The 11,681-nt window shown below is 43.2% G+C and overlaps 1 protein-coding gene across 4 annotated transcripts in view; it reads left to right on the top strand.

The window, feature by feature from the left end:
* The window catches only part of LOC140195605 (leucine-rich repeat-containing protein 14-like), a 37,495-nt gene extending 32,996 nt beyond the window's left edge, over positions 1–4,499 (top strand). For all 4 annotated transcript variants that reach the window (XM_072254237.1, XM_072254241.1, XM_072254238.1 and 1 more), the window contains one exon: positions 862–4,499. In XM_072254237.1, the coding sequence (XP_072110338.1) occupies positions 862–1,435 (574 nt within the window). In that variant the 3' untranslated portion in view covers positions 1,436–4,499. The remainder of the gene's footprint in view (positions 1–861) is intronic.
* Positions 4,500–11,681: the final 7,182 nt, after the last annotated feature.

Below are 11,681 nucleotides of genomic sequence, written 5' to 3' on the forward strand. Positions count from 1 at the left end.
GGACCTTGCAGAAGGGTGACCTGCAGGCTAGTGGAGGGAAGGAGCGCCTTACACCTCCTTTGGTAGAGATGGATCTCCACCCTACCACCCTAGAGTGTACTCTATCTTTATCCTTCTTCAGATATGAAAATACCTTGGTTTTTAATAAAGATGAGATGTCGCTGTTTTGGGCTCAGACCCTTCATTGGGACCAATGTTGCTCGTGTGCAAATAATACACTGATGGATTTATTGTTCCTCATGACAGTAACTTGGCAAAGGAACCAGTTTGGAGGGATTTTTGTACACTGTCATCTTGTATGTTCTGCTTGAAAAGGCAGAGAAGTAGATGCAGTAACAGCCTAGAAAAAGGAACAGTATTTGAAGGAAAAATTTGCAGGTACAAAGAACAGGGGAAAGATCAAAACAGCAAAAAAATTTAGACCATCAGACATAGGAGCAGAATTGGGCTATTTGGCCCATTGAGTTTGCTCTGCCATTCCATCATGGCTGATTTATTATCCCTCTCAACGCTATTCTCCTCCCTACTCACTGTAACCCTTGACACCCTTACTAATCAAAAACCTATCGACTTCCGGTTTAAATATACCAACGACTTGGCCTCCACAGCTGTATGTGGCAATGAATTTCACAGACCCACTGGCTAAAGAAATTCCTTCACATCTCTGTTCTAAATGTATGTCCCTCTATTCTGAGGCTGTGCCCTCTAGGCCAAGATTTCTCCCATTATCGAAAACATTTTTGTTTGAAATTTACTTCCAGCTCATTCCACATTTTGTAGATTGTTTGATTCACGTGTGGTGCAGAATTATTGTCTCATATTAATTGTATTGGTGAAATTGAAATGATTTGGTGCAAATAGTGTTTTGCAGAAGCCATTGGAAAGCTTGGAGCTGCCCTACTGCTTCCTCCTTCCAGCAGATGCAACCTATCTGGCCAATAGCCATCATGCCCCTTTCCTGAGAAAGTTGGATTTGAGTGGCAACAACTTGTCTGATGTCCTCCTGGGCCCCTTTTGCCAGATTTTGCAGCAGGCCTCTAACTCATTGGTGTACCTGGATATCATGGAGTGCAGGGTGATGGACCAGCAGCTCACCTCTTTCCTGCCCGCCCTCAAGCACTGCTCTCAGCTTCAGTACCTGAGCTGTTTTTGCAACCCGATCTCCAGTCAGGGTCTCAAGACGTTGCTTCACACTGCCGTGCAGTTGCCATCTCTTAAAATTGTCGTGCACCCTATTCCAGTCGACTGCTACGAAGAAGGACTTCCTTGGCCACCGTCTACATATGACCTTATTGACTACAGTATTGATCAACAGAAGCTCAGTAGGGTCGACGCAGAGCTGAACGAGATACGTTTAAAGGCAGTAAGGACAGATATCGTAACCACAGTCGAGCTATACAATGATTTCTCACTCGACATGTTGCAATTGTACTGAAGCAAACCCATCTTCATTTTTAACAACTGGAACAGCTTGTATTAAATGCGTTTGAGACGATGCCACTTACATGAATACTTATATATTCACAAATGTCTGCTTAAAGGTATAAAAAGAGTAATTACATTGACACCTTTTAAAGGAGTTCGTAAAGTTGAACTAATTTATTTAATGCCTTCCCCAGCTTAGCCTGCACGTAATGCACGACGCTAAAGGAAGTATCTTGTTTTTCACTCCCCATCCAGATGGGCCATTAAGTAGTGGGTTTGGCTCAAAGATGTGAAGTGCCTACTACAGGAGTAGGCATCATGTTGAAGTCCAAACAAGAGCACTGACTTGTTTTGTAAGATTGGGGAAGTGTAGCATGTTTTTAAACAGACCTCTTTGCAGTGAATTTCCACTCAAGAGCTGATTGAGTAAGAAATATGCTTGTTTCTGTCATTTTGGATAGATGTGGAAGTGATTAAATTTGTGTTTCCAACATTCCTGTACAGTCCAGGGGTTCCCAACCTGGGATCCATGGATCCCTTGCTCAATGAAATTGGTCCCTGGCATCATAAAAGGTTGGGAACCCCTGCTCGACACCTCCGGGTCAATATTTTGCAGAACATCCGAACAATCTGTGCATTTTGAGATACTAAAAGTGTAAAAAAAAATCTCAAACGTCCACAGTGATTCACCAGCTCGGAGAAGAAGCTTACTGGTGCCCCTAATCTGTTTATCGATTTGCTGCACAACTATTTACAACTGAAGCTGCTAAACTGTTGCTGACAACCTGTTTGTTCTTCACCCGGTTAGGGGAATCAGCTGGATGTTAAGTAGCAGCTTGCTATTTGCCTCCCTGGCTTGCGCAGGTGGGATGCAACGTCCATGGTCGACTGCGACCAACGGAGGGCCTCAGGTATTTTGAGGAGAATAATGAGAAGAGCCTCTGTATTGATAAACCGTGCATTTCTGCCGGGTGTATTTTATGTTCTGGTGAGAGTTGGCCTTGTTGCTGACAAATGCTTTAAGTAGCTAGTGCTACGGTTGATCCTTGTTCATGTCAAGAGGTATTGAGTTGTAATTATTTAGGGAAAGAGTCATTGCATCTGCTGAGAGTGGAATATGTCAGTATTTCCTAGTGGTAGTGGTAGTAGTGTGGAATGTTTGGAACAGAGGTTGGCCTCCAGTGACAACACAGTGCTCTGCCTTGCAGCGGGTTCATGCAGATTAGAGAAGGAGGTAGCAACTGGCATTTCGGAGACCCCAATCCAACCAGGAATTTACTCAGTTGGAAGTTCTGGACACAACGTTTTAAATACATTCACAGTTTCAGAGAAAGTAGTGAGGCCCAGAAGGAATATAGAAATTCTGTAATCAGTTGTGGGATCCTGGCAGGATATTTAACTGTTGACTATTCATCCATTAAAAAAAATTAGCCAGACTACCCGACTGAGACAAAAGTTCTGATATTCTGACATAAAGAGCTATTATTTCTTCATCACTAGGGCTCTGGATTGGAGTTTACTGCTCTTTAACAGTTGAATGCAAAGTTCACCAAATGGGTCAGATTTGCAGGTTAAATGCATGCTCTTGCATCTTCTCAGAAGGGCATGTGAGCTGGGTTACAACTGCCCAGAAATTGTGGATCCAGAACTGGCTTGCCCACAGAAGGCAAAGAGTGGTTGTAGACGGGTCATTTTCTGCATGGAGGCCAGTGACCAGTGGTGTGCCTCAGGGTCTATCCTGGGACCCTTACTCTTCGTGATTTTTCTAAATGACCTGGATGAGGAAGTGGAGGGATGGGTTAGTAAATTTGCTGATGACAGAAAGGTTGGGGGTGTTGTGGATAGTGTGGAGGGCTGTCAGAGGTTACAGTGGGACATTGATCGGATGCAAAACTGGGCTGAGAAGTGGCCGATGGAGCTCAACCCTGATAAGTGTGAAGTGGTTCATTTTGGTAGGTCAAATACGATTGGCAGAATATAGTATTAATGGTAAGACTCTTGGCAGTGTGGAGGATCAGAGGGATCTTAGGGTCCGAGTCCATAGGACGCTCAAAGCAGCTGCACAGGTTGACTCTGTGGTTAAGAAGGTATACGGTGTATTGGCCTTCATCAATCGTGGAATTGAGTTTAGGAGCCGAGAGGTAATGTTGCAGCTATATAGGACCCTGGTCAGACCCCACTTGGAGTACTGTGCTCAGTTCTGGTCGCCTCACTACAGGAGGGATGTGGAAGCCATAGAAAGGGTGCAGAGGAGATTTACAAGGATGTTGCCTGGATTGGGGAGCATGCCTTATGACAACAGGTTGAGTGAACTTGGCCTTTTCTCCTTGGAGCGACGGAGGATGACAGGTGACCTGATACAGGTGCATAAGATGATGAGAGGTATTTATCGTGTGGATAGTCAGAGACTTTTTCCCAGGGCTGAAATGCTTGCCACAAGAGGACACAGGTTTAAGGTGCTGGGGAGTAGGTACAGAGGAAATGTCAGGGGTAGGATTCTTACTCAGTGGTGAGTGCGTGGAATGGGCTGTCGGCAACGGTGGTGGAGGCAGATACGATAGGGTCTTTTTAAGAGACTTTTGGATTGGTACATGGAGCTTAGAAAAATAGAGGGCTATGGGTAAGCCTAGTAATTTCTAAGGTAGGGACATGTTCGGCACAACTTTGTGGGCTGAAGGGCCTGTATTGTGCTGTAGGTTTTCTATGTTTCTAAATAAGGCCACTGCTCTTTCTTTGAAAGTCGGTTAAAGGTGACATAGGCACCCAAATCATCCCATGGTTTAAAAGAAGACCTGAAACAAGGATGATGTTCTGCCACTTGAATGTCAAGCACCAGCGGGGAAGTACTTAATCCTCTACCTTGGATGTCAAAGTAAGCTGACGCTGGGAATATGAAAATGCTGGAAATGTTCAGGAAGAAAAACATGGCAAGAGAAACAGCTGTCGTTTCAAATGTTGTCATTGTGACTTTACCTGTTACCCCCTCCCTGCATCTCACTTGCTGAACTGTATCCCCCAACTTTTCCAGGGCTTTGATCTGAAATGTTAGATGCTATGTGACCTTCTGTGATTTTCCAGCAATTTGTAATTTTATATTAGCTGTAGAATAAAACCCACTGTAGTGGTGAACCATCTGAATTAGAATCTTGAAGTTAATGGGGAGGTTCATTCCCATTAGATCTATCATGTTGTAAGTGAAAATAAAAAATATGGATGCTGGAAATCTGAAATAAAAACAGAAGAGTTGTAAATACTCTGCAGGTCTGGGGCCCATCTGAGTGAAGCAGAGCTGATGTTTCTGACGAAGCGTCTTTGACCTGTGAAACTTCAGCCCTGTTCCACTGATGGGATCAGACCTACTGAGTATTTCCAGCACCTGCTGTTTTTATTTCAGATTAATCATCTTGTTTGCATATAGTGCATGTTTCTGTTTAAATGGGCCAAAAGCATTTAGCTGTATAAAGAAATGTGTGTTAGATTTGAGCCCTTATCCTTAAGTGTCCTTGTCCATTCATGTTGTACCACTTCAGAAATGTATCTATTAAAATTCAACTTCTATTCTGTTTTGTTATTTCATTTAATTTTTATTTTTATTCCATTTAGTTATTGTACTAGAAATTCTGATTTGGTGGTATATTACTACTGGTTGTTAGTGAGGAATCAATGATTTTTACACACAGCAAGAAAGACGATCACCGTGATACATTAAATCAACTGAGAATAATTGCCAGTTTTGAATAGAATTTGTTCGTTACTATACCTCTATGAGGTTTTGAAAAAAATTGGAATGGGAGACAAATTAATAACTTGGATTAAGCTACTGTACAGTAACCCTAGTGCTAAAATGCTAACTAATCAGACCCTCTCGGAACCATTCAGTTTGCACAGGGGCACAAGACGGCTGTGCATTAAGTCCTTTATTGTTTGCGTTGGCCCTGGAACAACTGGCGGAGACTATATGTCCTCACCCCGAAATTTATAGGTACAATACAGAATATACTATCAAGAAAATTTCCCTTTATGCTTTGTTGTTTGTAACGAAACCATATATTACTATTCCAGTTTTGCTGGAAATAGTCAATTTATTTGGCTGTTTCTGGGGTATAAGATTAATTGGGGGAAAAGTGAATTATTCCCAGTCCAAGTAGAACAGGAGGGTCTTAAACAATTTCCATTCAAAATAACCCTCTAGAAGTTTACTTATCTTGGAATTGTAATAACCAAAAAGTATAGTTCTCTAACAACAGGAATTCTGCAGATGCTGGAAATTCAAGCAACACGTCAAAGTTGCTGGTGAACGCAGCAGGCCAGGCAGCATCTCTAGAAAGAGGTACAGTCGACGTTTCAGGCCGAGACCCTTCGTCAGGACTAAAGGCCTCGGCCTGAAACATCGACTGTACCTTTTCCTAGAGATGCTGCCTGGCCTGCTGCGTTCACCAGCAACTTTGATGTGTGTTGCAAGTATAGTTCTCTATTTGAAGCAAATCTTATCCCTCTAATTGAAAAGATTAAAAAGGAAATAGAATTTTAGAAGACACTCCCAATTTCTTTAGTGGGTAGAGTAAATGCAGTCAAGATGATCTTTCTTCCCCAACTGCTCTATCTATTTCAGAACCTGTCCCTTTATCTTACCAAAACCTTTTTTACCTTTTATATGGAATTGTAAAGCCCATCGAATTAGGAAAGAACATCTCTGCGAGAATAAGTCTAGTGGGGGGTTGGCACTACCCAACTTTATTTTTTATTACTGGGCGGCTAACGTTAGCCATATAGCATACTGGATAGATGATACAGTTGTACTTCCCAGATGGTTGGAGAGGGAGTGTGAGGATTGCCTACCATATTCCATAGGGGCAATCATTATGTCCCCTATTTGGTTAAATAAAGCCTGTTATAGAGGCAATCCCATTATCCATAGCACCATACAGATGTGCAGACAAATGGGGAAGCATTTGAAACTCAGAACATGATCTTTTCTTGTACCTATATCAGCAAACCCCTCTTTTATCCCCTCATGTATAGATGGGGTCTTTGATGCATGGTGAGAATTAGGGATATGCAGCGTTGGAGACTTAGACATACAAGGGATTTTTGCGTCATTTCAGCAGCTCCAGGACAAATTTAGATTGCAAAAGAGTCATCTTTTCAGGTATCTCCAGCTAAGACGCTATATAAGATCACATCTTTCTGGTTTTGAGACGGCAGAACCTGATACTTTTAGATAATCATTTAAGATCATGTTTAGGGACAGAACACATAATCGCCTATCTGTATGATGCCATACAAAACAAGTGTCATACAACAATGGATGATATTAAAAAAGAGTGGGAAAAGGAGTTTAAAAAAGAGATAGAGGAAGTTATATGGAATGAGGCTTTGGAGTATGTTAATTCCTGTTCCATCAATGCCAGGCATTGTTTAATACAATTTAAAATCCTACATAGACTACATTACTTAAAAGTAAGGATTCATAAGATATTCCCAGAGGTGTCCCCAATGTGTGAGAAATGCAAGTCCTTGGAGGCAAATTTGTTAGATAGTTATGCTTTATGTCCCAGGATACAAGAGTATTGGAAGCAAATATTTGAGGTCCTATCGAAGGTGCTAAAGGTTCAGATAATACCAGACCCTATTTTAATAATTTTTGGAACTTTTGCGAGGTCAAATAAATTCCAGGCTACCCAGCAACAACTCCTGACCTATGGCATACTTAATGGAAAGAAACTCATACTGATGTTCTGGAAAAAGGAGGAAACTCCATCACTCAGACAATGGCTGGCTGCATTAATGGATACTCTGCATCCAGAGAGGATAAGATACGTTATCAAGGACAGACTCAAGGAATTTGAAAAAATCTGGCCACCATTACTGTTGTATTTAGAAGAGACGGACAGCTGAACTAAGTGTGGGGGGGCGGTAGGACCTAAACAGCACATACGGGAGAGGGGAGGGGAGGGGAGGGCTGGGAAGGGGGAAGGAGACGGGGTGGTAGGGTTTCCTCTGCTTTTTGCTTGTTTACTATACATACATTCATTTGACTTTCACTATGTTATAAGAAAGAAAAGAAAAAAGAAGCATTGTACTTTAGGATATTGTTGGTTGTGGTTAAGCTGATGTTGCTTCACAATAAAAACATTTGAAAACAATTCTTGAAAAAAAATTTGTTCATTACTGCATATTCTGAGTAATTACTGCACTAGCTGATCAAGGTATCACCTTATTCTCATATTTTAGATCTTTTTCATTTAGTGCTTCAATGTAAACGTACTGGTGGTAAATTTCCTGGGTTTTTTTGCCTTTGGGTTCTTCTTGCATTCTACGGCTTATAGAGCTAAGTACTAGGGAAACTCTCTCCTTGCTATGTTCAGGAAGAAGAGGGGTGAGATTATGGATGTGATAGATAAAAAATAAACGTCATTCTGTGAAAACTAGAAACATTTTGAAAAGTGGAGGGCTTAATGAGATGGAAGGGTTACATTGATCTGGAAGTAGGTTAGAAGGTTAGAGCAACATTGTGGCCTGAAGGGCCTGTACTGTTCTATGGTCTGTGTTGTGTTTTTATATCCCCACATACAATTCTTCCCTATATCAATCCTGGCTTCCACCTATCACCGATATTTATTTATTTGTTTATTGAGCTACAGCATGGAATTGCCCCATCCAGCCCTTTGAGCCACACTACCCAGCAACCCTCCCAATTTAACTGTATCCTAATCATTGAACAATTTACAATGACCAATTAACCTACCAACTGGTAAATTGGAAGGAAACCCATACGGTCACTGAGAGAGCTTACAAACTCCTTTCACAAAGCGCGGAAATTGAACCCGGGTCACTGGTATGGTAAAGCATTGTGCAAATCACCACGCTACTGTGGCCTCCACTGCAGTCTGAGGCAGAGCATTCCACAGATTTACTACTCTCCAGCTAAAAAGATTCCTCCTTACATCTTTTCTAAAGGGTCACCCCTCAATTTTAAGGCTGTGTTTTAATTCCGGGAACATACTCTCCACATCCACCCTATCTAGTCCATCCAACATTCGGTAGGTTTCAATGAGATGCCCACCACCACCACGCGTTCCTCTAAATTCCAGTGAATACAGGCCAAAGCTGCCGAATGCTCCTCATATGTTAACCCTTTCATTCCCAGAACCATCCTCCTAAACCTCCTCTGGACTCTCTCCAATAACAACACATGCTTTCTGAGACATGGGGCCCATATAAGATATGGGATAAAGCTACAAAGAAGGTAAGACAGCGTCTATACTTACATTAGGAGTTTGAAGAGATTTGGCATGTCAACAAATACACTCAAAAACTTCTATAATCGTACCGTGGAGAGTATTCTGACAGGCTGCATCACTGTCTGGTATGGAGGGACTACTGCACAGGACCGAAAGAAGCTGCAGAAGTTTGTAATCTAGTCAGCTCCATCTTGGGTACTAGCCTACAAAGTACCCAGGACATCTTCAAGGAGTGGTGTCTCAGAAAGGCAGCGTCCATTATTAAGGATCTCCAGCACCCAGGGCATGTCCTCTTCTCAATGTTACCATCAGGAGGTACAGAAGCCTGAAGGCACACACTCAGTGATTCAAGAACAGCTTCTTCCCCTCTGACGTCCGATTCTTAAGTGGACAATGAACCCGTCACACTACCTTACTTTTTAAATATAAATAAATATATATTTTCTGATTTTGCACAATTTTTGTTTATTCATTATATGTATACTGTAATTTATCAATTTTTTTCTTTTATATCATGTATTGCATTGAACTGTTGCTGCTAAGTTATGGCAAGTGTGGATTACAACAGGCTGTTATCTGGCAAATGTGTACTTGGAGGCCTTCAGAAGTGAAATTTTGAGAGTACAAAGCTTGTATGTTTCTGTCAGAATTAAAGGTAAAGATAACAGGTGTGGGGAACCTTGGTTTTCAAGGGATATTGAGATTCTGGTTAAGGTAAAAAAAAAAAGGAGGTGCATATCAGGTAGGAACAAATGAGGTACTTGTGGAGTAGATGTATAAGAGGTGCGACAGAACACTGAAAGATATCAGGGGCTAAAGAAGGCATGAGTTTGCTCTAACGGACAAGGTGAAGGAGAATCCTAGGGTATTCTACAGATATCTTAAGAGCAAAAGGATTGCAAGGGACAGAAGTGGTCCTCTGGTGTGGAGCTGGGAGAGATGGGATGATTTTAAATGGCTTTTTTGCATCTGTATTTACTCACAAGACTGACACAGGGTCTGTAAAAGTGAGGCAAAGCAGCATGGATTTCATGGACCCTACATACATAGGAAGAGGTATTTGCTGTCTTGAGGCAAATTAGGGTGGATAAATTCCCAGGGCCTGACAAGGTGTTCCCTCGGACCCTGTGGGAGGCAAGTGAGTGAGTGGGCCAGTGAAGGAGTGGAGCTTTGAGGCTTTGACTCGAGAAGCTTTGACAAGAAGAGGCGAATGCCTCCTGAGATGATAAAGTGCCTCTCGTGTGAGATGTGAGTCTTGAGGGAACTTCCCTCTCCCACAGAGTCACATCTGCCAGAAGTGCATACGGCTGGGCGATCTGGAAGACCGTGTAAGGAATCTGGAGCAGCAGCTGGATGACCTTCGACTCATAAGGGAGAATGAGGCAGTCACAGATGAGAGCTACAGGGAGGTAGTCACACCTAGGCTGTCGGAAGCAGGTCGTTGGGTGACAGTCAGAGGGGGGAAAGCGAAGGTGAGCAGACAGGTAGTGCAGAGCACCCCTGTAGCCATTCCCCTGAATAATAAGTTTACCGTCCTGGATACTGTTGGCGGGGATGACCGACCGGGTGTGAGCCATGGTGGCAGGGCCTCCAGCACTGAGTCTGACCCGGTGGTGCAGAAGGATGGGACAGAGAAGAGGAGAGCTGTCGTCGTTGGAGACTCTATAGTCAGGGGGGGCAGACAGGAGATTTTGTGGACGTGAAAAGGACACCCGCATGGTTTGTTGCCTCCTGGGTGCCAGGGTCCGGGATGTCTCTGACCGGGTGCACGACATCCTGGTACGAGAGGGAAAGCAACCAGAAGTCATGATACATGTTGGGACCAACGACATAGGCAGGAAGAGGGATGAGGTCCTGAAGTGTGAGTTTCAGGAACTAGGCAGAAGGCTGAAGAACAGGACCTCAAGGGTGGCGTTCTCAGGATTGCTGCCAGTGCTACGTGACAGTGATGGTAAGAATTGGGGAAGATGGCAGTTGAATGTGTGGCTGAGGAGTTGGTGCAGGGAGCAGGGTTTTAGATTTTTGGATCATTGGGATCTCTTCTGGGGAAGGTGGGACCTGTACAGATTGGATGTGTTGCACCTGAACTCGAGGGGGAGCAATATCCTTCCAGGTAGGTTTGCTAGCATGGTTCGGGAGGGTTTAAACTAATTTGCGAGGGGGATGGGACCCAGAGCGATAGAGCAGTGAAAGAAGTGCATGGAGTAAAGCCAGATCCAACATATAGAAGGCTTTGAGGAAAGAGAAGCAGAATAAACGGTGTAAAAGACAGTACGGTAGAAGGGCTGAAATGTGTGTACCTCAATGCAAGAAGCATCAGGAACAAAGGTGATGAACTGAGAGCTTGGATACATACATGGAATTATGATGTAGTGGCCATTACAGAGACTTGGCTGGCACCAGGGCAGGAATGGATTCTCAATATTCCTGGATTTCAGTGCTTTAAAAGGGGTGGGGAGGAGGGGTGGCATTACTGGTCAGGGATACCATTACAGCTACAGAAAGGGTGGGTAATGTAGCAGGATCCTCTTTTGAGTCAGTATGGGTGGAAGTCAGGAACAGGAAGGGAGCAGTTACTCTATTGGGAGTATTCTATAGGCCCCCTGGTAGCAGCAGAGATACTGAGTAGCAGATTGGGAGGCAGACTTTGGAAAGGTGCAAAAATAACAAGGTTGTTATCATGGGTGACTTTAACTTCCCTAATATTGATTAGCACCTGATTAGTTCCAAGGGTTTGGATGGATTCCTGTCACAGTATGTTGACAGGCCGACTAGGGGGAATGCCATACTAGATCTTGTATTAGGTAATGAACTAGGTCAGGTCACAGATCTCTCAGTGGGTGAGCATCTGGGGGACAGTGACCACCACTCCCTGGCCTTCAGCATTATCATGGAAAAGGACAGAATCAGAGAGGACAGGAAAATTTTTAATTGGGGAAGGGCAAATTATGAGGCTATAAGGCTAGAACTTGCGGGTGTAAATTGGGATGATGTTTTTGCAGGGAAATGTAC

Source organism: Mobula birostris, chromosome 3 (assembly GCF_030028105.1).
Source record: "Mobula birostris isolate sMobBir1 chromosome 3, sMobBir1.hap1, whole genome shotgun sequence".
Lineage (NCBI taxonomy): Eukaryota > Metazoa > Chordata > Chondrichthyes > Myliobatiformes > Myliobatidae > Mobula > Mobula birostris.